The sequence below is a fragment of the Crotalus tigris genome, unplaced genomic scaffold (genome assembly GCF_016545835.1).
Source record: "Crotalus tigris isolate CLP2741 ecotype Arizona unplaced genomic scaffold, ASM1654583v1 scf7180000017899.1852299, whole genome shotgun sequence".
Lineage (NCBI taxonomy): Eukaryota > Metazoa > Chordata > Lepidosauria > Squamata > Viperidae > Crotalus > Crotalus tigris.
In genome coordinates this window covers 305,634-333,086 of record NW_024096711.1, presented here as the reverse complement: position 1 = coordinate 333,086, position 27,453 = coordinate 305,634, and the positions used below count along the sequence as shown (strand labels likewise).

Here is a 27,453-nt window from a genome sequence, read left to right as displayed (position 1 = left end):
TCTTTGATTTCATCCCATAGTTCCTCTGGTTCCTTATCAATAAGGGTCAAGATTTGAAAATGATTCCTGGTGTTCTCCTTGAAACTGGTGGGCATGTGCTCAAAATTATACCATGGAAACTGGCTAGCTTTCTTCTCCTGCTTCAGCCTGTCTTGGAACTTGCACAGGAACAGTTGATGATCTGTTCCCCAGTCAGCCTCTGGCAATGTCTTTTCTATTATAGCTGAGCTCTTCCACTTCCTTGTACCAATCATACAGTCAAATGGTTTGTATTCCATCTGGTGATGTCTATTTATATAGACATTTATATGTTGTTTTGTTGTCTGAACACTTTGTTAGCAACAAAGAAATCATTGGATTTGCAGAAACTGAGAATCCTTTTTCTGCTTCATTTCGATTTCCTAAGCCATGCAATCCAATTACTTTATATTTTCTTCTTTAATATTTTTCAACTTCTCCAACCACAAGCAGCACATCTTGCTTTCATGTTTTCTCAATTTCTAATTGAACTTAACCATAAAACTCATCAGCCTCTTCTTCTTCTGCATCAGTGGTTGGAATATGAACTTGGATATCATATTAAAGAGTTGCACACAAAGTCTAATTGATATTGTTTTGGTCATTAGTTGCATTATACTCAAGTATTATCTTTCCTATGTTCTCCCTGACTGTGAAATCTGTGCTGTTCCTCCTCATGCTTTTGTGACCTTGAGAAGTTCTGAAAGTGTCCAATTCCAAGCTATTTCAGTTTGCTGATATCAAAGAAGTTAAAATATAGTTGATTCATTTCATCTTTCACTGTATCGTTCTTCCCCATGTTCACACTTCTTATATTCCATGTTCTCACTGTATTTCTAGGGGCTTCCGGCTTTTCTTCCTTAACATCAGCAACTAGATAGCAAGAAGCCACACCAGAAATGCAAACAGTTCTCTGAAAGATCCTAAGCTCTTCCTCAATAGCATGTCTAGTATCATCCAACTTGAGAGGCCATTATCCAGCATGATCATCGTCGCATGAGAAAAGCACATCTTCCTTCCCCTATCCTTACACTTTCTACAGAGGGACTATTGAGAGCATCCTGTCATACAGCATCACAGTCTAGTTTGGAAGCATCACTGCTTCAGACAGGAAGGCAGTGCAGAAAGTGGTGAGGATGGCTGAAAAGATCATTGGCAGTTCCCTCCCTTCCATCCAGGACATAGCATATAAGTGTTGCTTGAGCAGGGTCCGCAAGATTGTCTGGGACACTACACATCCTCTTCACAACCTGTTTTCCTTGTTACCTTCTGGGAGGAGGCTCCGTGGTATCTGAAGCAAAACATCCAGATTCAATCACAGTTTTGTCCCATACAGTATTAACCTTGTGAACTCTAAAGCTTTCTCCTTCCATTATGTACTCAAGATGGACAGTGATTAATATTTATATGTTACTTATATGTAAGGGTGTAGGTCTATTCAAATGTTGTATATAGTATATTTTAAATGTGTGATATATATTTGTACACTTTGAGAGGAAGCAACTAAATTTCATTTTTAATGTGTGTCATTGTGCCCACAGTAAAAATGACAATATCTATCTATCTATCTATCTATCTATCTATCTATCTATCTATCTATCTATCTATCTATCTATCATCAGTCACTTTACCTTATCTATCCATGAGGGGTTTCTTAGTAAAATATAGGAGTGGTTTACCTTGCCTTCTTCCATGTCATGTGAAACAATGCCTTTGCTGTTATCATCCATCTCCAGCATTGTCCTGTATCACTGCTGCTCAATACAGGTGTCTGTTTCCTACAGCTGGGCAGACAAGAATTACTTTCATGCTTGGGCAATCCTCTAGGGAGTACATACCCCTGGCACACACTCCCAACTTCCTTCACTCATCCTTCTCTGGAACAGCCCAGTAGGATTTCAAGAAAACATTTGTGCACCTTATTTTTAATTCCATACCCAAGAAGTTATAGGATCTAGCCAAAATGATGCCTCTAAGAAACAAAAGCAATAACAAGAAATTATAAAGGCAACAGTCCCTTGTCCTAGTATTATTTATTCATAACTAGTGCTCAGGGGTCAGCTGCCTCTGAACCTGCAAGCTTATGAACAGTTGCTTATGTGCAAAATGTTTTACATTCAAAACGGTTTGTTCTTATTTACCAGGAAGTATATCAATACATTTCTGACAACCCCTGATGAGCATTTTGAGCACAGAACTTGTTTAAATCAAAATGTTTTGCACAACCTAGAAGGTAGGATGTCTCTTCAATATATTCTTCCTCAAAACCTGCTCTTACATTTAAAAGATTTTGAAAAAGACTGCCCTCCCATTATTGCCATTCAGAACAGCTTTTATTTCATTGCCTTCTACTCTTAGGCTGATAATCAACTGTTATGCTGCTAAGCAGTAATAAAGGGCAACAATTTGCCAACTGCAGCACTTTACAAACATTAAATGCATCAGTAGACACAATGCAGCGCATTACAATGAACTACAAATTCTGAAGTTAGCAAATAATACCAATCCCCTTTATTATTTGAGATCACAAAGCAGATAAGTAAGTAAACTAGATCAAGAAAGCTTCTTTAATAAGTATCTCAAAAAAAGTGAGGCTCCTTGCATGAAAATCTGGCTGCTAGTCTACATCGCTGAGAGTTGACTTAGGCCAGGGGTAGGCAACCTTGGCTCTTTTATGACTCATAGACTTCAACTCCCAGAATTCCTGAGCCAGCCTCAGGAATTCTGGGAGTTGAAGTCCATGAGTCATAAAAAAGCCAAGGTTGCCTACCCCTGGCTTAGGCCATCACTAATAAATGGCATCAAGAGCATGCCCTTACCTGACACAATTTCACCCTGTGACATAACCAATTCCATAATGTTCTCTACAGACAAGTGCACGCAAGGATTATGTTGCACTTCAGTTGGTTATTCACATTTCTAAATACCTTTTATAAAGCAAGAAATAGGCCACAGAAATGTTCATTCAACTCAGTTGTGATACTAGCTGGTGCATGAAAAGGATGTTCCCATTATGGCACTATTGTATGTACAATATTTTTACTCTTTTAAGCTTGTTTACTGATGGTGGGGATGTAATTCATTCAGAGTCTGCATTAACAGGAGCCACATGCAGAACTAATACAGGTAATCCTTGCTTTGCAACCATTTTTTATTGACCCTTTCAAAGTTAAAAGGGCACTGAAAAAAAGTGACTCTTTGATGTTTTTCACATTCCCAAGAGTCACGTGATCAAAATTCAGATGCTTGGCAACTGGCTCATATTTATGAGGATTGCAGGATCAGGTGATCACCTTCTGCAACCTTCTTCTGATATGCAAAGTCAACGGGAGAAGCCAGATTCACTTAACAAGTACTAATTTAACAATTGCAGTGATTCACCTGACAACTGTGGCAAGTAAGTTCATAAAATGGGGCAAAACTCATTTAACTGTCTCACTTAACAACAGAAATTTTGGGCTCAATTGTAGTCGTAAATTGAGGATTACCTGTAAAATAAATATTTTCAGCTAGCATTCAGTAATGACATAGAACCAGTTACTTAATATCAACTTTTTAATGAGCTTTATAACCTTAATTCTATAATATGAGCTGTTTCCTGCTCAAATTTCTCACTCTCTCCATAAAACAAACTTCCTGACTTATTTGCAAATTGCAAATAAGTCTAAATGCATAATGTACTATGCTAAAATGAATGAGATAGCTTTATATGCATAGTGTACTATGCTAAAATGATAGATATAGCTTTATATGTCAAAAACCAAGCTGATACATTTCAACTTAAATGAAAACAAAATTAAATGCTACGGCTCTTCCTGCATATTACTTGATTTTATTAAAAATAAGACATGAGTATACCAATGTAAAGAACACTGTTGCACACTGTCCAGAGTCACATTTTATGAGTTGGGTGGACATATATTTTCTAGGAAGAAAAGAAGAAATGATACATGTATATGTATGTATATATAAAAGAAAAGAGTCTATTGTTGGGAAATATACACACTTTCCAAGATCCCAAATCTAGAGTCTGTTCACTATACTAGTGCAATATTGTCCCCAAATAAATAGCTGAATTGTCTTTCCCCCTGTTTTGTTCTTGTTATTTGAAAAAATGACCTCAATAAAACTAAATTGTTTTGCCATGTTTGGCAAACAAGGGAAATGAGCTTGTCAGCTTTTATGGAGCTCTTAAAATCAACAAACCTTTGGGCTAGTTAGTCATCACTTTAAAAGCACCTACCTAGGTTTGCTTGGCTTCACATTTCTCCTGCTCCTGGAAAGGCTTCCAGGAATGCAGGGAGACTGAAAGCCCTCACGTTACAAGAATCATATTTCACGTGAGTGGTAATTCAGCTGATCCAGAAAGCCAATCAGTTCTGGTTAGTTCCTGGATGGAAAACCATCACATAAAATCAAGACAGTTGGCTAGATTGGAAAGTATTAAAAAAAAAAAAGCAGATGAAAGCAATAGAAAAACTTTTGACATCATGCCAAGAAAGCTTAATAGATGAATCCATATGGGTCCTCAGGAGCTGCTGGCCTCAATAAATTAAAGGCAATCCAATTCTTTCCATGAGGAGAGCAGAGACCCTTTATCCCTGCAGTCAAACTAAGCAAGGAGGCTGTGCCTGTTCAGCTATGGTGTCCAGAACAAGGATGTAAAAGAAAAGGCAAATGGGTGTTTAATGTTGATGAAAATAATGGCAATTTAATTTATTGTCTTTCAGTAGGAATGTGCATCCTACTTGAAATATTTTTTTTAAAAGCTGCAAATGTTTCTGGTGCTCTGCTCACTTCAATATGGTCCATCTTCAAGCGTTTCAAGAGGATGAGCGTAGTGCTACTACTTCCCGTTATCTTGTCTGTTTTCCCCTCACCCATCCTTTGCAGCGTTTGGATTATTTCCTCCAGTCATAGCAACTGACAAGGATCAGAAGAAAGAAAGCAACAGCACAACAGCAAAGTGTCTCCTCCACAGTATTTACAGTTAACGTTTGTACAATAAGCAATTGTTAATAAAGTTTTAATTTAATTTCAGTGTCAGACCATCAAGCAAATAAAGTCTGAGTTCTCTGTGGATTCTCAAATACTCAATAGACGTACTTCTCTGGATAAAATGAAGATAAATTACTATTAGTATTGTAATGGAAATTTCTCTGGATTTGATTAAAAAACTAAGTTGCAATATATTATTATAAAATCATCACAAAATGTACCCATAATCCAGCTGTTAAAAGAACACCAAAACAAACTTTTAACATAGGCTGGCTTTTGAAGATCTCTTGAAACCTTTATTGTTGTTAGATTGTTGAATGGAACTAGCTGAACAGAAAACAATATTGTCAACTTCATCAGTTGTCTGTTTCCAAAGTGCAATTAATAAAATGTTATCGTAAATCTTTAAAGCCCTCTATGTCTCAGGGTTCTGGTCTTCCAAATAACCAAATAGCCTCTCTCCACATATTGAGATAACTTCCAGAAACTCCAGATCCCTACAGCAGGAGTCCCCAACCCCTGGTCCGTGGACCAGTACCGAGCCGCGGCATGCCAGCAACCAGTCCGCACAAACAAGGAAAGCCCCATTCACAAGATTCAGGCAGCACACAAAACCAAGCCCCCTCCCTTCCACGGAAAAATCTCTCTTCATTTAACCAGTCCCTGGTGCCCAGAAGGTTGGGGACCTCTGCCTACAGCAGTGGTTCTCAACCTTTTTAATGCCGCGACCCCCAACCGGTCGTAAGTTGAGGACTACTCAACCAGTCATAAGTCGAGGACTACTCACCTGGTACAGCACCATTTGCAGAATGGGAATTTGGCAGGCTCAGCAGGGCAGAGACAGCCTGGACAATTCCTATGGGCTTTTGAAAGCCAATAGAATTAGACTCTATTCAAGAGAGTCTATTCTATTGGCTTTCAAAAGCCAATAGAATAAAAGGGAGCAGCACAGCTAAGGAAAAGGGGGGGGGGGAAAATGGCGGACTGCGTTGTTTGGCAACCCCCGTGAAATGGTCGTTCGACCCCAAATGGGGTCCCGACCCACAGATTGAGAACCACTGGCCTACAGGATTCTCATGAGAGCATCTTGTCTGGCATCTTCATGATTTTTTTATAACTGGTGGAAACCTTTCTTATTCACTTGGGCTTTACAAATACATCTTGAATCATTCTTAATTCCAATGCTATATCATCATGTTTGCAAGTTGAAGCCGAAGTGATTAATACAAAGTCAAGATACACAAACATCTTCACTTGCCTTTCTGTAAACCTATTTCTAATTCCTGGCGCTTTCATAGCAGACTTATTTCTTTAAAAAAAAACATTCACCTGCATTAACTTCCACCTTTCTCCCAATTGTTACACAATATATTCTTTGGGTTATGGAAATGCGAATGTGATTATCCAGTGTATATGTCAGATAATCTAAGTTCTTTATTGGTACACAGAATAATTAGGCTATTATATGACAAGTTCAGGCTGGGAAAACAGAGGATGAACTATCAGCACAACTTGAATTTCCATTAAATGTATTACTCATAAAAAGAAGCTACTGTATAATGTGGAGTCTATGCAGTTATTTATGCCAATACATGTAAGCAAATGTCCACTTCAAAACTACAATACATATTAATTGCAAGCTGTTTTAAAGTACAAATTGAAGTTACTTTTATATGACATCCACATCAAACAGCACGCTGTTTTTTCCTTGGCCAGCACAAGAATAAACTTGTATTTTCTGCCAAAAGCAATCTAAGCATGGTTTCCTTGCATCTTTTGACTGCATGCCACCAACATATTTCAGGCAAATGTTTCCTTTTAAAAGTGTCAAAGGAAAGAACAAAGTGCACCCTCATTAGCTCTTCCCTCCTGTGTGAAATCCAAAGAAAAGGAACATATTGTATCCTCCAAAAATGGGATATTTGGTGGAGGAAGCACCTGTAGATAAGGAACGAAACAAAATGTAAAAGGGGGTGAAAATGTGAAAAGAGAAGATAACGCTGGTATTTGCTTTCCATGGAACTAATCATAATTTAAGTGGATAATTTGTCATTCTTAGGAAAGGCAAACCAATCCTTATGGATTTCTCAAGTTTTGATGATTTTATAAGTGTGTGTATCTCTCTGTCTGGCCTTCTTTCTGTACACATAAAGTTTTAATCAGTCTGTTTCCAATTTATTTCTGTATTTTTATTTTGTTGGCTATTTTAAACTTCCTGGTCAGATACAAATCAGTAACATTTTTTTTAAAAAATATTGGCAACTAAATGTGTCCTCTCTATTCTTATTCTATTATTTCCTTCTCACAAGACACCCTATTTGTTTGTTTGTTTGTTTGTTTGTGCTACAGGAAAATGTTCAGAAATATTTGTATTTAACTGTGCCCCCGCCAATTTACAAATATGTACAAAGAAATAGACTTGGCCACTAATTCAACTATAACTTTAAAAATAGAGCAAAGAAGATATTTTTGATTGCTCCTAACACTATATTTAGGCAACTATAATTAGAATAGTGCAGTGCTTGCCACATTTTGGGGATATAGAGGGTCAGGAGCCAGAAATCATTATTACACAAGAGCACTATTTCAACTTGCTTATCTATGTCCTGGGTAAAGTGGAAACAATTTTTTTCTATGTATCAACATCTTATTCCACTTTATGATTTTATGCTCCTTTCCAAATTATCTACACATTCAAAAATGTCAGAACCTCTCTATACTGAAAAAAAAACCTAGAAGGAATTCTTGCTTTTTGGAAATTAGCCACATATGCTAAGCCCACATTTTAATGTAGTCCTAACAACTTCTGGAGGCAAATTGGATATATTAAGTTATATATCCATTGATGTTCAGCTATATCTTTCACTGCTATTAAATATTCAGCACTCCATACAATAAATCTTCCTCAGGTTGAGTTCATTTCCTGCTGACTCCCAGGGTTATAACCACATAATTTTCTTAGCAACAATATAGAAGAAGGTGAGTCTGACACCTTCTGAAGATTTTTTTAGTCTCCACTTAACCTAGATTTCCTTATGGTCTCTCATTCAAGTATTAAATGGCTCAACTTAGCTTTTCAAGTCTTGCTAGGTTTGGCTAGCTGCTGCCACCTGCTGAAGACATGACCATGATAGGCATTAAGCTCCATTGCTATCAATTATGATTTGAGTGATTACATAAATCATTATTGAGAAAGCTAGGCACAAATGGTTCCAGTCAAAACAATGCAAAAGTCTGTATACGCTCAAAACCACACTGTTTTTAACCCCTAATAATTGCTACATCTGTATTAAGGTGACTTAGACCATAGTCTTCCACTTACCAACATGAAGTATCAACTGCTCTATTCATGACCATAATATCACAGGAAATATGTGTGTTTAATGAGTAATTATTGCAATCCTGAACAGGCATTCATAGTTAAACTTTGCAAGCCAAGAAAAAACATTAATATTCCAAACTTGTATTTGGAGTCACTAGTCAAGGATGAAATTTCTTATCAAATAAATTTGGGAAATAAACTATAATATATCCCAGTTCACACAGATTCTCATCCTACCATTCTTTCCTCCCACAGAATACGCCTATAAAGTGTAGCTGTCAATACCAAACCAGAGGACAACTGTGCACACTGTGGAACATTCATAATTGGGCTACCAGCTTCACACTGCAAAAATGCATATAAACATCAGATGGCAGCAACAGTTCTGTTTGTCATGTGGATTTTTGCAGCTCCAGTCTAATATCTTAGTTCCTGTATCACACTTGGCCATAAATAATGGTATACACAGATTCATATAACCCAAAGGGGGGGAAAAGTAACATTATATATTAGCATATGTTTATTTTTAAAAAGTGAAATGTCAGCTTAAAATATAGGCCTACTGTCCATTTATATATTTAGAAGCAACAGGATTTGAAAGATTAAAAGTCAAGCACCAACACCAATGCTACAAGATCAAGAATTGCCTCCTGACACAATTAAAAGTAAAATTATAAAACTTCCCTGAAATCAAACTCTTGAAGAACATGCAAATTTAACTCTTGAAGAACATGCAAATACAGTCATGTAATTTTTTAGCAGCAATACTGTACTATCTTCTTCAGGAATAAGATTTTGTCTTCCCAGTTCATATCCCACCAACAGAATTCCAATGGACACCCACCTAGCTAGCAACTAGATCCAATCTTGCTCATGGAACAATCAATCAAGATCAGCCTGGTGCTATCATCTGCCCTGACCCTAATACCAACCCTAATACCAACTAGATTTATTAAGCAGCCATAGAAAAGCAACAATGAAGAACAGCAAGGCCTACTCTAAATTCTCCAGTGTTGATATACTGTGTTTTAAAATATACATAAAAGTCACTTTTTTTAACAGCTGCAGATCAATGACTATCAAAGCCAACCTGGAAAATCCAGGCATGAAGCTCTTTTTCCTATTAGATTCAATCTCAACATTAGGTTGAAAATGAAAATTAATATCAGTGGTTGACCAGGAAGAGGCAGAAAGTAAATTAGAATTATCACAAGATATCAGTTCAAGAAAAGATAAGGAAAATAAAATAAATAAGTACAAAAACAAATAAGGGTAGGTGACAAACAAGATCACATAAACTTAAGACCACCAGGGGCAAACTTGGTAAATATCTACATTGCACTGATTAGGAAGCTTTCTTTTTTCAGCAGAGAACAGGGCCGATGGTCTCACCTTAATGGCTTTTCTTTCTTTTGCACATACTGACATGGTAGGTCCATTCCAACTCAGTTATTCGATATTCTATATAATAGATTAAACCATAATGCAGCTGATTTGCATGCCATCGGAACCTGGATCACAGATCAAGTGATAATTAAAGCAGACCAGCATAAACACAATTTGCAACCATTTCTTGATGTTGGTTAGTTTATCCCTCTTCTATTGGGTTACCCAGTTTAGGGCAAATGCTTACTTTGTGTTAAATGCTTACTTTGTGTTAATCCTCCAGGGAAAGATTGAAGGCAAATGAGGTCCAGGCAGAAGAAAAACATCGTGGTTTCAAAATCTAAGGGACTGGTTTGGACAAAACTCAGCAGCACTTTTTTGTGCGGCTGCTGATAAAAACAGGATCGCCAACATGGTCGCCAATGTCCGATAACGGATATGGCACAAGAAGAAGAAGTGTTAAAAGCCACTTCGAGAGAAAAAAGATTTAGAGAGTAAATACAGTCACACAGTGGCGTTACTCTTGCAACAATGTCTTCTCGACTCCTACTTTGTTTTCACCCCACACACAGCAAGTTTGTGTGGTGTGTGAACTGGGAGCACAGAGGGAAGGAAAGGGAATTCAACCTTTTTGCACACAATGCTTCTGGCCCAGAGGGTTTCATAAAAGCAATCAAGGCACCACAAAGGCAACTGAAGAGAAGATAGGAAACAACAGATATGTCATTATATCCTGCACATATTCAGTACTGAATTGCTTAAATGGGATTAATATTAAGCCACGCTTAGCCTCTCGTGTGAATATATTACAAATATGAACCATATTTTTTTATCCTTGGCTATATGCAATATCCATACCACTATCACAATATATTTTCCAGTATTCCATGAATGGTGTGAAACTAAAAATGTGAACAGTGTGTGTGTGGCTGTATATTAATCTTGATTTTAGATCAGGAGTCCTATGTGAATCTTTATCAAGAGAAATGCTTCCTTTTGCAACCCAGAAATGTATTTTCCTCCAGAAACATTTCAGCTATGAAGCACTGTGATCTTCAAAGTTAGGGTCTCTTAGATTCCCCTTATCAGAGCTCAAATCTAGGAGGGAAATCACTCTGACACAGCATAGCAAAAAATCTGCCAGTCAGTATGAGGAGTTTATCATCTAGATTAATAAAGCCTGCAATGACATAGAATTCAGGGGTTCTCAACCTTGGCAACTTTAAGACTTGTGGACTTCAACTTCCAGAATTCCTCAGCCAGCAAAGCTGGCTGAGGAATTCTGGGAGTTGAAGTCCACAAGTCTTAAAGTTGCCAAGGTTGAGAACCCCTGACATAGATCATTTTGGGCCAGTCACATTCTCTCAGTCCAACTCTCTCACAGGGTTGTTATTGTTATTCTCTCAGTCCAACTCTCTCACAGGGTTGTTACTGTGGGGAAAATAGCAGGAGGGAGGGCTTTTAGGTATGTTCATCACCTTGAAGTATTCATAAAAATAATAAAGGCAGGATTTTAAAAAAATATTTTTAAAATGGCATAGCGGGAGACAGTCATATAAAATTGGATGAATAAATAAACCAACGTATTAATTAATTAAACCCCACACTTTTTCTCCCTGGGGTGCTATGTTGAGAAGAAGGAAATGGCACCTGCCCTCTGCAAACTTTCCTCTCCTTGCCCTGACATGTTGACTGTGCTGTAATCAAATAGATGTTAGCCTTAGAAGTCAGAGAATGAAACAAGTCCTAAGCTCCCATTGAGACATAGTATAAAGGCCTCCCTTTCTCCCACTTACCAGTCAATACAAGCTTCATGGAATGTGTAGATTTGTTGACAGAATGTGTCGCTCAGGATTCCACTCAAAGGTAGTACACGCCGATCACACTTAAGCTTCAAAGCCAGACTGTGTCTTACATTTAATAGGTTAATAATACAGATACCTAAGATGTTTATTAACTCATATTCATGAACAGCCAAAGGCATTTTAAATATTAAAGTGCCCCAGAACACTAACCAGGCAAATACCTGTGCTCAAGAGATTTCCTCTACTGAAAAGCTGATCTACTCATCAACATTACACACTAGTTCCTATGAAGATAAAAGCATGCAGAAGACAAAGCTCCTTCACAAAATATGTGTGAAAAGCTAGTAACCTTCACCTAAAAGCCAATACAGTAACCAAGTTTTCCAACAGCCACAGGAAACTAATCTTTTCACAGTGCTTCTTGCATAGACTGTCAAAGACTTTAAATCTAGAGTTCTGGTCATAAGTGTAAGACCAGGCTAGAAATGAAAAGAAAAAAATCTTACTGTATATCAGCTATGATCACTTTGCAAATTTGCACTCAGCATGCATTGCAAAACACGTTTAATTTTTAAAACCTTTCGGGAACACTCTTGACTTTATCCTTTTAATTCCAGCTTGGTTGTTAGTTCAATAAAATCCCAACTTTTTAAGGCCTTTTTCTATGAGAGAATGAGAAGCATATACAGTGACCAGCTGTACCACACACAGACTTATGTCCAGTAAGGATCACCAGAAGCTATATCACCTGTAAAATAAGACCTCTAATGCCACTGCAAGCCACTTCAGCAAGATTCTATACAGTATTTCTTTCTACTTGCTCAATTGTAGTATTAAAAACTGTTCTGCTAGGTCAATCTTAAATTGAATTTCAATGAGTTACACACAGGCAAAGGATCTTCTGACTTATAGCCTCAGGGCCATTTCCTAAGACTCAGCTAAAAAAAGCTTTTTAGTCTGGAATGTGTAAATTGCAAACACTGGGTAATAAAGAAAAGAGAACCAATTTTAAATCAAAGGTGTTTATTAAAATACTGTAGGTTTTCAATTGACAGAAATTTATTTTAAAATGCATAACTATGGTGAGATGCATTTTTTTCAACAATTCTCATTTGAATTTGACCAAGATTGTTTTCTTCCAAAGAAGAAACATCCTTGAAGATGTTGTGCTTCTCATCCAAGAAGCTTCTTCAGTTCTGATTGAATGGTGGACACTATTCTAAAGAAGAATATTTCATTGAAAGCACTATTTGCACTGGCAGTTTTCAGAGGGAACATTCTATCTTTCAGTCTACAATATTCTGTCTAGGATCCATGGTTTTCCAGGGTTCTCCTGCTTTATTTACAGAGAAGATAAAGTGAGACCCATTGTTAAGAAATTTTAAAGCACTCTAAAAACGAACTAGAAAGGCAAGAAACTATTTGTGCAAGAGGATGAAAACTTTCAGGAAGTTAGAAGGAAACCCTTGGCTACAGTTTTAATTAAAACTTTATAAGAAAATGGTAAGGAATATGCTGTGAGTCTCAGGTTTTCCTTAAAAACAAAAGGAAAGCCAAAGTGCGTATAAATCCATTGCAAGGAGAAAGTGGTGAAAAGATGATGGATGAGGAAAAAAGGGCAGGATTTCTTATTTCCTATCATGCATCTATCTTCTCCCAGAAGACAAGTGGAATCCTAGCTGGACATTGTTATACCAGTGGGGGAAATGAGGGCACTGAGGCTCAGGATAGACCAGGAGAAGGTAAGGAAGGTAAGCATGCTCATTTTGATTAATTCAAGTCTCCAGGGATAGATAAATGACATCCTAAAATATTGAAAGAACTAATGAAGGAGATTGTGGAACTGCTTTCTAGATACGGTGAGAACTGGAGGATTGATGAGGTCCCAGAAAAATGACTGTTGTCTCTGCCTTCAAAATGAGTAAGGAAACGGACGAGGGAAGCAAGACAGTCAAACCAATTATCAAGCCACATATCTGTGAGCACTTAGATAGACTTGTTATAAGTACAGCAATAGGAGCCAGCAGGGGAGGGGTTTTATGGGAAAGAAATCATGCCAGACCAATATTTTCTCCTTCTTAGAAGTTATTAGCTTAGTAGAACAGGAGAATGTCACAGATACAGAATACCTGAAACTCAGCAAAGCTTTCAGCAGAGTATCTTATGATAGTCTCCTTCATCAAATGGTAAAATATGGGTGAAATGATACTATTGTTAGAAGGACTCAAAATAGGCTTGAATAGTCACATCCAAATAGTACTCACTGAGGGCTTCAGGTTGGAGGGAAGTATTAAGCAGAGTGCCATAGGGCTCAGCTCCCTTGAGGGAGCTGAGGGATGCTGATAAAGTCTGCAGATTATCCAAACATTAGAGCAGTGGTTCTCAATCCTTTTAATGCCGCGACCCCCAACCAGTCGTAAGTCGAGCACTACTCAACTGGTGCAGCACCGTTTGCAGAATGGGACTTTTGGCGGGCTCAGCAGGGCAGAGACAGCCTGGACAATTCCTATTGGCTTTTGAAAGCCAATAGAATTAGACTCTATTCAAGAGAGTCTATTCTATTGGCTTTCAAAAGCCAATAGAATAAAAGGGAGTAGCACAGCTAAGGAAAAGAGGGAAAAAAATGGTGGACTGCGTTGTTTGGCGACCCCCGTGAAATGGTCGTTCAACCCCAAATGGGGTCCCGACCCACAGGTTGAGAACCACTGCATTAGAGGGAGGGGGAGCTGGCTATTACTTTTAAAGAGAGAGAAAGAGAGACAAAAGATTTAAAGATGCTTGATAGGTTTGAGCAATGGGTTGAAATGAAGAGAGTAGAACTTAACAAAGGGAAATGTAAAATTCACCTCCTGAATGGGAAGTCTGAAAACCACTAACATAGGATGAGAGAGAGAGACCTGGTTTGGCATTTGTTCTTGGGGGAAGGATCTGGACACCCTTGTCAACCACAAGTTAAATATGAACTAGCATATCTAATAAAGCAATGCTGGGTGCATGAGCAGGACCACAGAGTCCAGATTATGGGAAGCAACTGCTCCACTCCACTCTGCCCTGGTGGAACTCCACTTGGAATACTGGAATTTGTGCACTATAATTCAAAAGTGACAATGACAACTTGAAGCAACTTAAGAAAAGTGCTACCACAATGGTCGGATGGTCTAGAAACCAAGCCCTATAAGAAACAGCTCACAGAATCATAAAGTTGTGAAGCTGGAAAAAAACTACAAAGATCATCTCCTCCATCCAATCTTCTGCAAAGTGCCAGGAAAACAATTAAACCATCCTCAAGAGAGATACCTTTAATTCTCCTATTAAAAACCTCCATAGATGGGAAACCCATAATCTCCATAGGCTGGATGTTTCACTGGTGTATAGATCTTACTGTTAGAAAAGTGTTTTTATTTTTAAATAAAATCTAGGTATTTGCAATTGTATCCGTCATTTCTGGTTTTCATATAAAAGGCATGAGCACGTTCAGTCTCCAGAAAAAAAGGGAGAAGCATGGTAAGTCTTCAAATATCTAAATTGTTATTACTTAGAAAAGGAATGGACTTGTCCTCTTTTGCTCCAGAGAGCAACACTAATGGGTTAAAACTACTAAGAATTAGATTCCTGGCTGTACTGTCAGCTAGTGGAAGAGGCTGTCACATGAAGTGGCTGGTTCTCCTTCAATGGATGGCTTCAAACAGAGGCTGGATGATCTTCTTCCAGAAACAGTCTGCACTGAGGGCGGATAGGGGGTGGACTAAATTATTTCTATAGTCTCTTCCAATTGTGTAATTCCATGGCTTTTTTTTTTTTTAACTGGCTAGGAAGCAGCTTCTGGACAAATATTTAACTTTAATTTTAACTACAGCTTGGTGGGTGGAGGGAGGGAGGGGGAAGAGAGGGAGAGCTCTTTTGCAGCAAACACCACAATCTCCCAAATATGTTGTATCTCATAACACTAAACAGTATCTTATTTGGGGGCAGTACAGTGGCAAACATCTTCATAAAAGGAATCAAATCACCCCAACGGGCAAGGTTTTTTAACCTCTCCAAAATCAAGGAAATAAACCGGTCCCCTGAAGTCTCTTCTATGAATTTGTCACTGTCATTCACCCACCAAAGCTAGCAAATTCTCATGAATATGTAGAAAGATTTGGTTTAACCCTTCAACACCCCAAACTTTGCATTCAGGCTGCTGGCGGGTGAGAGTGGCAGAACCACAGGGCCATGCCTATTCAGAAGTAGTTACACTCATTTCCAGGGAAATTAGTTTCAAGCAAGGCTACTTGGGTTGCTGCCCTCAGAATAGCGTCTACCCCTAAGAGAACCTTCCAAAGCAACTTCGGAAAAGGGAGAAAGGAAGTCTCAGAAGAGAACCTGCAAACGTTCAGGGCTTCCCTTTCGCCCTCACCCCGGACATGGGCTTCGGTCTGGATCTCACTGAAGTAAGGGCGCCCTTTGTGGGCTGACAGCCCCTTGGAAACCGGCTAACCCTTCCAACTCAGCCGCGCGGAACTTGCAAGACGCTGGTGGGGAACTCGCGCACCTCACGCTTCCCTGCAGGCGGGTGATGGGGAGAAGAGCGCATCCCCCCCCCCCTCCGCCTTTTCTGCACCTTTCGCCTCGCCTTACCTCGCTGTGGGGACGCCGGTGCAGCCAGCCAAACAAAGAAGCCGAGCAGTAGCCGCCGGGGGAGACACCTGCAAATGAAAGTAGGGGGGAAAGGAAAGGAAAGGAGAGGGAGGGGAAGAAGGAGAAAAGAAGGAAGAAAGAAAGAAAGAAAGAAAGAAAGAAAGAAAGAAAGAAAGAAAGAAAGAAAGAAAGAAAGAAAGAAAGAAAGAAAGAAAGAAAGAAAGAAAGAAAGAAAGAAAGAAAGAAAGAAAGGTTAGAGATATTTCGCCCTGGCCCCGGTGCCCCGTGCTCGGCTGGGCTCCGCTCACCTGATGCGCATGGTGCTGCGCTGCGCCGAAGCCAAAGAGGCAGTCGCTGCCGTCTCTTGCCCGCCAGAAGCAAGTTCGGAATAGGACTCGCCTCCTGAAGCGCGCTCGCTTAGTCGGATGCTCCCCAGGTCCTAGCGCCGCCTGGTATCAGGACAAAGTAAACACGGGGGCCCTTATGGTATTGGTCTACCCCTAAAATAAGACTGTTCCTGATTGCTTAAAGTTAAAGAATTCCCCCCCCCCCCGCCGCCGCCAATTAAATGAAATTGTACTTATCCTAAATTAGTCTGTAGGAGCATCCCACTCTATTCAATATTTTATTTTCACTTTCTTTGCTTTTTTTTCTCCTATCCAACTCTACCAATCTTTCTTTTTCAATTCACTATTCTTTTCTCCCTTTATTCAAACAATTCTGACCAGACCCTCCTTCCCTCTTTTTTCTACCTGAAAACCTTCCTCCTTGAGTTTAGAACATTGCTTCAGTTTCCCTCTTTCTTGCCAAATTCATAATGCCAGTATTATTAAATACTATTTTTTTTCCTAGCCTAATTGAGTCATTGCTGCTGGCATTGAAATAGTACAGTACTGTTTTCCAGCCCTTTCTGGAATTTGAACATCCATTAACTTTCCATGACATCATAGCAACTTTAGCCAAGTATATGATCTTATTTTAGGAATAGACCAACTTTAGCCAATCGTATGATCTTATTTTAGGAATAGACCAATAAGATGTAGAGTTCAAAGATATCCAGTATTTTGCTTGAGGTCAACATTCCACCTTGAATGTTTTTGAACCTGGATATCCTGATTGGTAAGGAAGTATCCTGCAACAAGAATCCATAGCTCCTTATATATGTCTATACCCCTCTACAGCAGGGGTCCCTTTGGTCTGCAGCCCAGTGCTAGACCACAACGTGTTCGAAACCAGGCCGTGGAAGTGGTGGGTGAGTCCGCCCGTGCACGCACATGCGCATGAAGCTGCATTTGTAAAAGCAGTGCATGCACTTGTGCGCACAAAACCATCCCCTCTTCCTCCCACTGCTGCTGCCTCTGCCAGTTCACCAAGCCGGAAAGGTTGGAGTTCTCATTCAAGGTTGACTCAGCCTTCCATCCTTCCAAGGTCAATAAAATGAGGGCTCATATTATTGGGGCAATATGCTGACTCTGTAAACTGCTTAGAGAGGGCTTTAAGGCACTATAAAGCAGTACATAAATCTAAGTACTATGGCTATTGCTATTCAGCAACCATTCGTTCAGCAACCAGTCAAAGTTAGGATGGCTTTTATGGACTTAAGACTGTTCTCTGTAGTTGCAACCATCACAGTGTCTCTGCAGTCACATGATCACAATTTGGCAGCTTGTCAACACCTCACAAATATGACATTGCAGAGTCTCACAATCATGCGATCATCCTTAGCGCCCTTCACTGCCATCTTCTGCTGAGCAAAGCCAGTGGGGAAGCTGGCATGAGGATGCAAATGGCAATCAGAAATGGAGCGGCTGCACCTGCCATCTTAAGTCGGCACAGTCACATGGTGTTGTGCCTTCCAGTTGTGTTGGGATAGTGATGGAGTTGCAGATCCCAATTAATGTCTTTAAACGAGGACAGTATATTTTTCAATGATCTCAGCAGTATTCCTTGGGCTGGTTAAAAATAATAATGGAATATTGATAGATACACCATTTTTGTTGTTGTTAATTGCGAAGTCATGTCCGACCCATCGCGACCCCATGGACAACATTCCTCCAGGTCTTCCTGTCCTCTACCATCTTCTGGAGTCCATTTAAGTTCACACCTACTGCTTCAGTGACTCCATCCAGCCATCTCATTCTCTGTCGTCCCCTTCTTCTATTGCCCTCAATCTTTCCCAGCATTAGGCCCTTCTCCAGTGAGTCCTTCCTTCTCATTAGGTGGCCAAAGTATTTGAGTTTCAACTTCAGGATCTGGCCTTCTAAAGAGTAGTCGGGGTTGATCTCTTCTAGGACTGACCGGTTTGAACGCCTTGCAGTCCAAGGGACTCGTAGGAGTCTTCTCCAGCACCATAGTTCAAAGGCCTCAATTCTTTGTCGCTCAGCCTTTCTTATGGTCCAACTTTCACAGCCATACATAGCAACTGGGAAAACCATGGCCTGGACTATTCGCACTTTTGTTGGCAGGGTGATGTCTCTGCTTTTTAGTATGCTATACACCATTTTATTATTACATTTTTACAGAACACATTTTGCTTCATGCAATACAGAACTCAAAGCTTCTGGGATGATAAACTGGTTTCACTGAAAGGTGCTTCAGGACAAGATTCCTTGCTATTTACTACAGAGACATCTGCTGGCTGCGTCCCTCTTTGCATGGGTTGAAAGAGATTGAATAATTTCTCCTAAAACAGAGAACAGAACAAAGCTATTCATTTATGTGAAGAAAATGACATATGTGTCAGCTGTTCTCTGCCAGCTGCCGGCAAACTCCAGACACAGAAGGAACAGGTGACCAGGAAACTTTAATGCAAAGAAAAAGTCAGCACTGGGAGTGAACTGCTCCCAGCACTTTACATAGATGTGCTCCGCCCACCAACCCCACCCCAATCAGCAAGCCAGCATCTGGTCCGTATGGATAAAAGGTGTAGTTCAATGTCCGCATTCCCACCCTCCAGATGCACCCACGTAGCCTCTGCTGTTCCAGCTGTTCTCTCAGGCAACCAGGCAGCTCTCTGCCCCCTCCCCCCTGTGCCCGGTGGGAGGGAGAGGCAGCCAAAGTAAGGTATAATCCCCCCCTCGTCCAGCTTGCTTAGATCAAATGTCCAGCCGGCGGTGGGGACATCTCCGGCGCCCAATTCCTCGAAGGGAGGCACCCACGGCCATGGGCGGCCATGCCGACTCCCAGCTGCCGACCGGGAGCCGGGCTGATTCCCAGCTGATTCCTAGGAGCCGGGCCAACATGCGAAGGCTGGGCCGACTCCCAGCCAATCTTCAGGAGTCGGGCGGCGCATGGCGTTTCCACCAACTCCCAGCTGACGTGCACACGCTGGGCTGATTCTCAGCTGGCTGTTGGGAGCCGGGCAGTGTGTAGCGGCCCTGCCGGTTCCCCGATCCGGATGCTGACCCAACTCCCAGCTGACTGTCGGGAGTTGGGCAATGTTCATGGCCCCCATGCGGATATCGGCCGGCTGCTGGCTGCGTCCTCCCTGTCTCCCAGCTCATGGCAAGCCCAGGGGCTTGACAATATGAGGCAAATGGAATTGAATTGATTTAGACTAGCTTGAATTCAGCCCTGACCTGAAACAAAAAAAAAAACACCATAATATATTGCAAAAGACATATCATAAAAACACAGGTTCAGCTTCTGGTAACTGTCATCTTTTTTACATTTCCTTCCTTAATAAAGTAAGTTCTCCAATGTTGTTCAGTTAGTGCACTTGGTAACTTGATTGAACATTGACTCATATAATAGCATCCAGATGTTTTGTGTTACCTACTTTAATCCTAGTCATTCTAAGTTCTCTGCTGATAAGATTGTTCAGTGTCTTTGTCTTACATGAAACTGGAAGATGTTTTTAATTACAAATACAAATATTGTCATCTGTTCTGATGTTATTTTCGTACAATAATAGTGTGGAGAACTTTTCAACATCACTATGGTTTGAGATCCTATACTTTCCAGCTTTGACTTTGACACTTTTGAGAAGAGTGGATGAAAAGATATAGCTTTGATCCTGTAGCAAGAAATGTATGTCTCTTTTGGTCAATACAGAACAGTCCTTATTGAGTTTTCCAATAGGATAATAGGAACACATGTCATATTGTAAAGGAAATGTCTTCTAGTTCATAAAAAAAGGCAAGGATCTTCTAAAGGCTCACTAGAATTTCTCAGGAGAGTTTTGACAATCCTTACTCTACTTTCTGCAAGTTTATTTGATTATGGATATTTGAGACTTATAACATCTTATCTATATCCTGTGGCAAACATTTTTAATTCACATCTGCAAATTACAGCACATTTACTCTTATCACCACTCATGGTATGCCATGTTGAATTAACATGTTTTGATGTGCTTGATATTTGTTTGTATAGCAAGTCATCAAGCTGATCTACAGCCAAATATTTTGAAAGATAATTCATTTTCACAACACAGACTTTATAATGTAATATAAACAAGACAATGCCTACCTTTTACTCCAAGGGCAAAAAATTATATGAAGACTTCTGCTGATAAAATAAAATGTTGTGTCTGACAAACTTGAAGAAAGTAATTTATGCTTCAGTATCAGAACTCATGGTCAGACAGTCCAGATTAATTCTGGCATGTCTCTTGGACTTCCCAATGACCTGTAAAATCATCCCAGATGGCTAAATAAAATTGATTAATCTGTAGTTCCCTGAATCCTCTATTAATTTTTTTTCAAAAATGAGGACAACAGTTGATTTCCTTCAGTTGTCTCCTCCTTCACCTCTTTTCTAGGATGTCTCAAACAAAAATATTTAGCCAGACCATCAACAAGTTACAGATGCATTTCTTCTGGAATTATTCTGTCCTTGAAGACAGACTATAAAAATAATGTAGGTACTCCCTGATTTTTTTTCTGTCAATAGAAAGCTCCAGTTCTTCCCCTTCATCCTGTTTTTCACAGTTACCTGACAGAACATGTAGTATCTTCTCAAGGAAAACAGCCAAAACAAGCACTGAGGGTTTTATTATTGCATTTTGTTGCCTTTTAGCAATTTGCTATCTTTACAAGAATCTGATTTTCCTATTCTCTCTTTCCTATATTTATACATATTTCCTCTTAGTTCCATCGCTTTGTTTTGAGGTTTTGACTGTACAATTCCAGCCTACCTGTCAGTAGAATTAGGGTGACCGGTCTGGTCCCTCTTTCTACCAGTTGAGGGCATCCATTGGTCTTTTCAGGTCACTATAAGTTCCTTTGTACTCAGTATAACCACTGAGTGAACATGCTAAAAAAGGACAAATCATTTGGTTGGAATTCTGATAGTTGCTGGTAAAGAATAAAGAAATTAATTTTTAATTTGAAATACTTACGTTAGTCCAAGTAGAAGTTATAGGCAGAAGCTTATCTGAAACACATTTAAGTAATTGTGATAACAATTTACTTGCCAGTCAAATCTGCCAGCATTGAGGAAATCCACAAATATAGATTTAGATCTCAAGGCTCTCATTAATAATCTCCACTCTATGATTCATGCTCAAAAGTATAGCCAGCCAATGGGTATAAAATTGGGATTGTGGATTTTTAAAAGGCCATTCAAGTATTCTTAAGTACAGTATCTTGAATCTTGTTTTGAAATTGGGAAAACACATTTAAATCTTCAGCTGAGTGATTCCTATTTCTCAGCTTTTATGAGACAACAGAAAGAAGCTGGGTTGAAAACATTCCCAGTAACTGAAAATAGTTACAGTACAGCAAACTGAAGCTTAAGCCAGGCCTATGCCCAGAGACACTACATCTAAAGTCATATCCTGAGGACTCAATAGCCACAGTAGAGGGCTATGAATTCCCATTCATATGGACAAACCTTCTGTAGAAATCTTGAAGAACTTCCTAGGCCTAAAAACATCTGAAAAGTTATAGTAGACAATCATGTCGACTCTTCCCTTCCATGGTTAAGCAGATAAAAACACATTTTTTATGGTGCTGAGTGTCTTCCAATAAAAATTTCATGACCAACAATCAGAGGTGGGATTAAGCCGGTTCGCACCATTTCGGCAGAACTGGTAGCTAATTTTTTGTTGCCCAGGTCCAGAATGGACTTCTGGGAGCGGCATCCACACAGAGAACTGGTTGTTCACATATTTGAATCCCACCAATGCCAACAATATCTACTATGTCACCAAGGTGCTTTTCCAAAAGCAACTGGACTTTCTTGGTTTTTTCCTTGAAAATGTTTTGTGTGAAGTGAAGAAGCTTCTTGGATGAGAAATGAAAGGTTTTCCAGGAAAAAACCAAGAAAATCCAGTTGCCTTTTGGAAAAGCACCTTTGGGACAACCATGACCTGGATGATTGAGAATTTCCATAGACAATGCTATGAGAAATATATTAGTAGTATACCACTAGCATTGAGCTCAAAACTGAAATTGGCTCAGACAGAATGAAAATAACAATAATGTTTTATTGTAATAAAGAACCAACAGAAGAGGTTCCTTCCATGCTTTGAAAGAAGGAAGAAGAAGGACACAGAATTTACTTGGACCTCAAAGAATCAAAAAAGTATGTTCAATGAAACCATCATAACTTTCCAGCCTGAGTGAAATTCTGAGCAAACCTGTAGATGGAAAACTATTTTCCAAGATAAATGCCTAATTCAAGTTTTGGTGCATACAATATTTAAACAATTTAAAAACACAAACAAAAGAGCAATGGGCCTTCAGAAAAATAAAAGAGTGTCTAAAAAGAACCATATAATGCAGTGATTCTCAACCTGTGGGTCGGGATCCCATTTGGTGTCGAACGACCATTTCACAGGGGTCTCCAAACAATGCAGTCCGCCATTTTTTTTCCCCTTTTCCTTAGCTGTGCTACTCCCTTTTATTCTATTGGCTTTCTTGAATAGAGTCTAATTCTATTGGCTTTCAAAAGCCAATAGGAATTGTCCAGGCTGTCTCTGCCCTGCTGAGCCCGCCAAAAGTCCCATTCTGCAAACGGTGCTGCACCAGTTGAGTAGTCCTCGACTTACGACTGGTTGGGGGTCACGGCATTAAAAAGGTTGAGAACCACTGATATAATGCTATTCTGACAGGATTGTGCTATATTTTGCTTTATTTTTGCCTACATTTATGGGAGTTATCCATTAACTTGGTATTTTATGATTCTTGGAACTTCCCATAGAGTTAATGCATATAGTCTTCTTCCTCGATTTTGATAAAATGACTGGAATATTTCTAGGAATTGTAGATTTGTTTGTTCTACATCTAAACTGATTTTTTAAAAAAACAAACCAACCTCTTTTGTCTTCATGCAGTATAGTATAATCATAGGATATTCAGACAACATACTGTAATCCCAAAAGAAAATGCAATCAGTGACAAAGGAAAAAACTGAGGTTGAAAGAATTGATGAGTTGTGGGATATCAGTGCTTGCATATTTCTGACAGTCCAGACATTCATTCTTTCCTGGAGAAGTTTCCCTGAAAGGATGGGAAATGATCCTCCTTTTGATTTATCTAATTTTTCAGGGTAGGCACATTATTCCAGATGTTTCTGGACTGCCTGACTCTTCCATGTGAGAGTTACATGTTTCCTCCCATAACTTTTAATCCCTTCCTTTCTGATTCCAGAGAGGCCAGTGCCTGCCTAGTGCTTCTGACAGTAAACATTTTACATAATAATGATAAAAGGGGTTTGTGACCCAGAGCTGATCTCAGAATGCCAGCCCTCCCAAAAGAGTCCCACCCTTGGCCAAGCAAAATTTAAAGCCTACTCTATCCCTTCTCCCTTACTCTTCAGCCCTAAGAAAATATTAAATATTTTTATTAACGTAGGTAATCGTTAAAGTGGAATTCTTGATGTGGTTCTATCCTGGAATTTTAATGTCTGAAGAGAGACACCCACAGCACCAGTTTAATATCCTTTAGAAAAGGAAGGACAGCTAGACAAATGTTGCATTTTTAAACAAATTACAAATCAGTTTTCTTTCTTCCGTGAAATTTAAGTAATTCTGATGATAATATTAGTGAGTTCTCAAGTAGAACCTTGTATGTGTGTTTATAATCAATACTTAGAATTCATGCTACAATTTCAATATTAACACATTCAAAAGCAGAAGATGGAAACAGGCCAATCTTTATAGAATGAAAATGTTTTGTCTGTGTCATACAACATAATTATCTACATATATTCCTATATTTTGCTGTTGAAAAGAAGATAATAAATCAGATCTAACTGAAGGAAAACTTACATTTTAAAAAGTAAGGCCGTTATTCCTTGTTCATACGGTTCAATAACACGGATTTGGAAGAAAGGCAGTATGATTTTGCAAGGCAAAACTTGTAGCAATGAAGCTGAATTTAAATCCAAATGGACCAGGAATATAACACTAGGAAATACATCTAGTCCTTGACTTTCGATCACAATAGGGAAAAGAATTTTGGTCATAAGTTATGACAGTTGTAAGTCAAGGCATCCTCATGATCTGACCTGATTTTATGACCATTTTTACAGATGTTGTTAAGTGAATCACATGATTGTAAGTCTGAACCCATTCTCCCCAATGGGCATTTTTTATTGGAAAACAGCAAAAAACACCAGAAACTGGTAAAAAAAATAACGTAACAATATGACCACTGGGGGATGGGCACAACATTTTACAATGGCCAGAAGTGCTTTATACGGGTCATAAAGCTCCCTTTCCAAGGTCATCATAACTCCAAATGACTGTTAAGCAACCAGTCATACGCTGAGAACTACCCATAGTTTCAAATGTTGCAAAAAAAAATTATACAGAAGTACCATTGTTGTACTCTGTACAGTCCCTCTCAGTTTAGTGAAATACTCCAATAAACTGCAAATCATCTAGTCCTCAGAAAAAAAAATCTTCAGAAAGAGAACTAAATCCATTCCAGGAAAATGTATCTCCAGCTCTTTTTTATTTTGTAAATGGTTTGCTATTTCCATTTCCCCACATACTACGAGTGTTATTAGACTCAGGAATCTATGGTAAAATCATATTTTGATTTCCAAGTTTCTGAGCACCTAGAAAATTATCTATTTTCCCACTCCTCCCCAACCAAAAATTGATAAAATTTCAGTGACTATGTAGGCATACAACAAGAGGAACTTATTGACTAGAATTTAGGAATCTATTCTAGAGGAATGTTCAACATAGGAAATGTCATAACCATGATTTGGAAGGGCATCAAAGATCTTTTGTTTTATACTCTGCAGACATTTCATAGACAGGTTCAATTAGTTTAGGATTTTTGTTGCAAGCAAGAATTAAGTCAAATGAAACAGTTGATTGCCCATTGTTGTGTAAAGATTGAAGTGCCTCTCAGAGTTGACTTCAGACCCATAGTCTTTTATTTCTACCCTGCCCATGAAATAAAAGATACTTGGCAGGGTACTTTGTGACCTTGAATCTGAATGATTTTTTTTTAATGTGTAAAGATATAATTGACCTCCAACTTTGAGAATTGCTGGCTCCCAACTTTTCATACCAAGATTTACATTCATCAAGCCCCCTCTCTTTAGTTATGCCAACATTCAAGATTGATCCAAGCTATTTCAATTGTGGGTGAAGTTATTACCTGACTTAATTTATTGCAATTATCCTGGATTTATAGTAGTCTGAGCTAAGGGAGGGATGAAACTGAGCAGGAAAAAAAAAGAAAAGAATAGACCAGGTATTAGAAAACTGGATTTTCTTCTGAGCAGGCTAGAAAGAAAAAAAAATCTTCCAGGAGGAATTAGCTGGCATATAAAGCACCGACTGTTTGTTTTTGTTGGTTTCTAAGAGAGTAAACATCGACATATGGACATCCTCTGACTATGGAAACCACAAAAATAGAACAAGATTTTGCACAACTGCAAGGCCTTGATCACAATATTAATTGTTCACAAAATGGGTTTGCTCCTTGGAAGGTATCAGAGATTGTGCTCTGGAAAGTAAAAGCGATTATCATTGGCTCTGGTAGAGCCCAGCCCCCTTCATGTTGGGTCTCAGGGATTCTTAGAATTCTTTAGTTTAGAAGCATTGCAAGTGCACCTAAGTGAAACCAATAATTGCAGACACCTCCCAGTAGAGGGAGGAAATGTCTGATGATGTAGTAGAACATACTCTATACCAGGATGGGTGTGAACCTATGGATTTTCTAGTGTTTTGGGTTTTTTTTAACTATAATTGCCAACAATCTCAATCAGCATATCTCTTTACGTTGGAGGCCACAAGCTATAGTTCAACAATCGGTGTGTTCCTGTAATGGGCAAGGGCTACAGTCAGGAACTGCTCAAAGGACTAACCTGTGCCCCACAACACATGCTCTACAATCCTCTGCAACTCACCCAGGATATACAACAGCTACTGATTTTGCATGTACATATACACACATCGTCATCAGCAGTCATCATCATCATTTTAGCCATTGCAGAATGCAGGCCTCTTCCACATGATTCCAACCAATACGGTCCTGAGCTTTCTTTTGCCAACTGGGCCCTCAATACTTGCTGATGTTTTGATCCATCTTGTTTATATACACACACATACATATACATAAACTCTTAAAGGCAGAAAATCAGCATACATTTACCTAGCATAATGGACTGGTTCACCTCTAAGGCCCCTGCTGTCTTTTTAGCAGATGTGTTCCTTTTCTTTTTGCTTCACATTTGGTTGAGAGTGTATCTTTCTTACCATCTCTCAGGGAGGGAGGCTTTCTTTCTAACAGGGTTAACCTAGCTCTAAATCACTGTCTAATTGGTATGAGAGGCTAAAACCCAAAGAGGCCTGTATCTACAAGCCAGAGCTCATGATTAATTTGGGAAAGTTTTCCTCTCTCAATGTTTGAAGAATGGCAGCCGCATACATTGACAAAAGCTTATGCTGACAAAGAACAAAAAAATGTGTCCAGGGGCAATGTATTCATTAAGGAATCCGCAAAGGGAAAGGTGTTTGCAGGCAGCCCTCTTGCTTCTGGTTTTAAAATTTAAACTTGCAAATCCGTATGTGGGAGTGGATGTCTTTCCCAGTTAGCGATTACATTTCTTCCTTTGGGAAACATAAGCGAAGATCTGATGGCTAAGTCAGAACTTCCTACGCAGAAAAAATCCAGACAAAGCCACAACTATCTATGTCTTTCACAGATTTCAGTAATTGCTGCCAGGGCCTGAAAAGGCAGATTTTTTTCCCTCTTCAGTTCAATACCTGAAAGGGTTTTGTTTGTTCAGATCACACTTGTTCATTCCTTTCCTTGACAGAACTTCTGTCTTGTCCCACAATGTGGAAGGACAGAAGTATCTACTTCAATGGGTTAATGAGATGAATGTTTGAGC

At 39.2% G+C, this 27,453-nt stretch overlaps 1 protein-coding gene across 1 annotated transcript in view; it reads right to left on the bottom strand.

The window, feature by feature from the left end:
* The window catches only part of COL18A1 (collagen type XVIII alpha 1 chain), a 180,428-nt gene extending 163,823 nt beyond the window's left edge, over positions 1 to 16,605 (bottom strand). The window contains exons 1-2 of the mRNA XM_039344199.1: positions 16,458 to 16,605; positions 16,150 to 16,217 (exon numbers count right to left, since the gene is read on the bottom strand). Coding sequence (XP_039200133.1) covers positions 16,150 to 16,217; positions 16,458 to 16,468 — 79 coding nt within the window. The 5' untranslated portion in view covers positions 16,469 to 16,605. The remainder of the gene's footprint in view (positions 1 to 16,149; positions 16,218 to 16,457) is intronic.
* Positions 16,606 to 27,453: the final 10,848 nt, after the last annotated feature.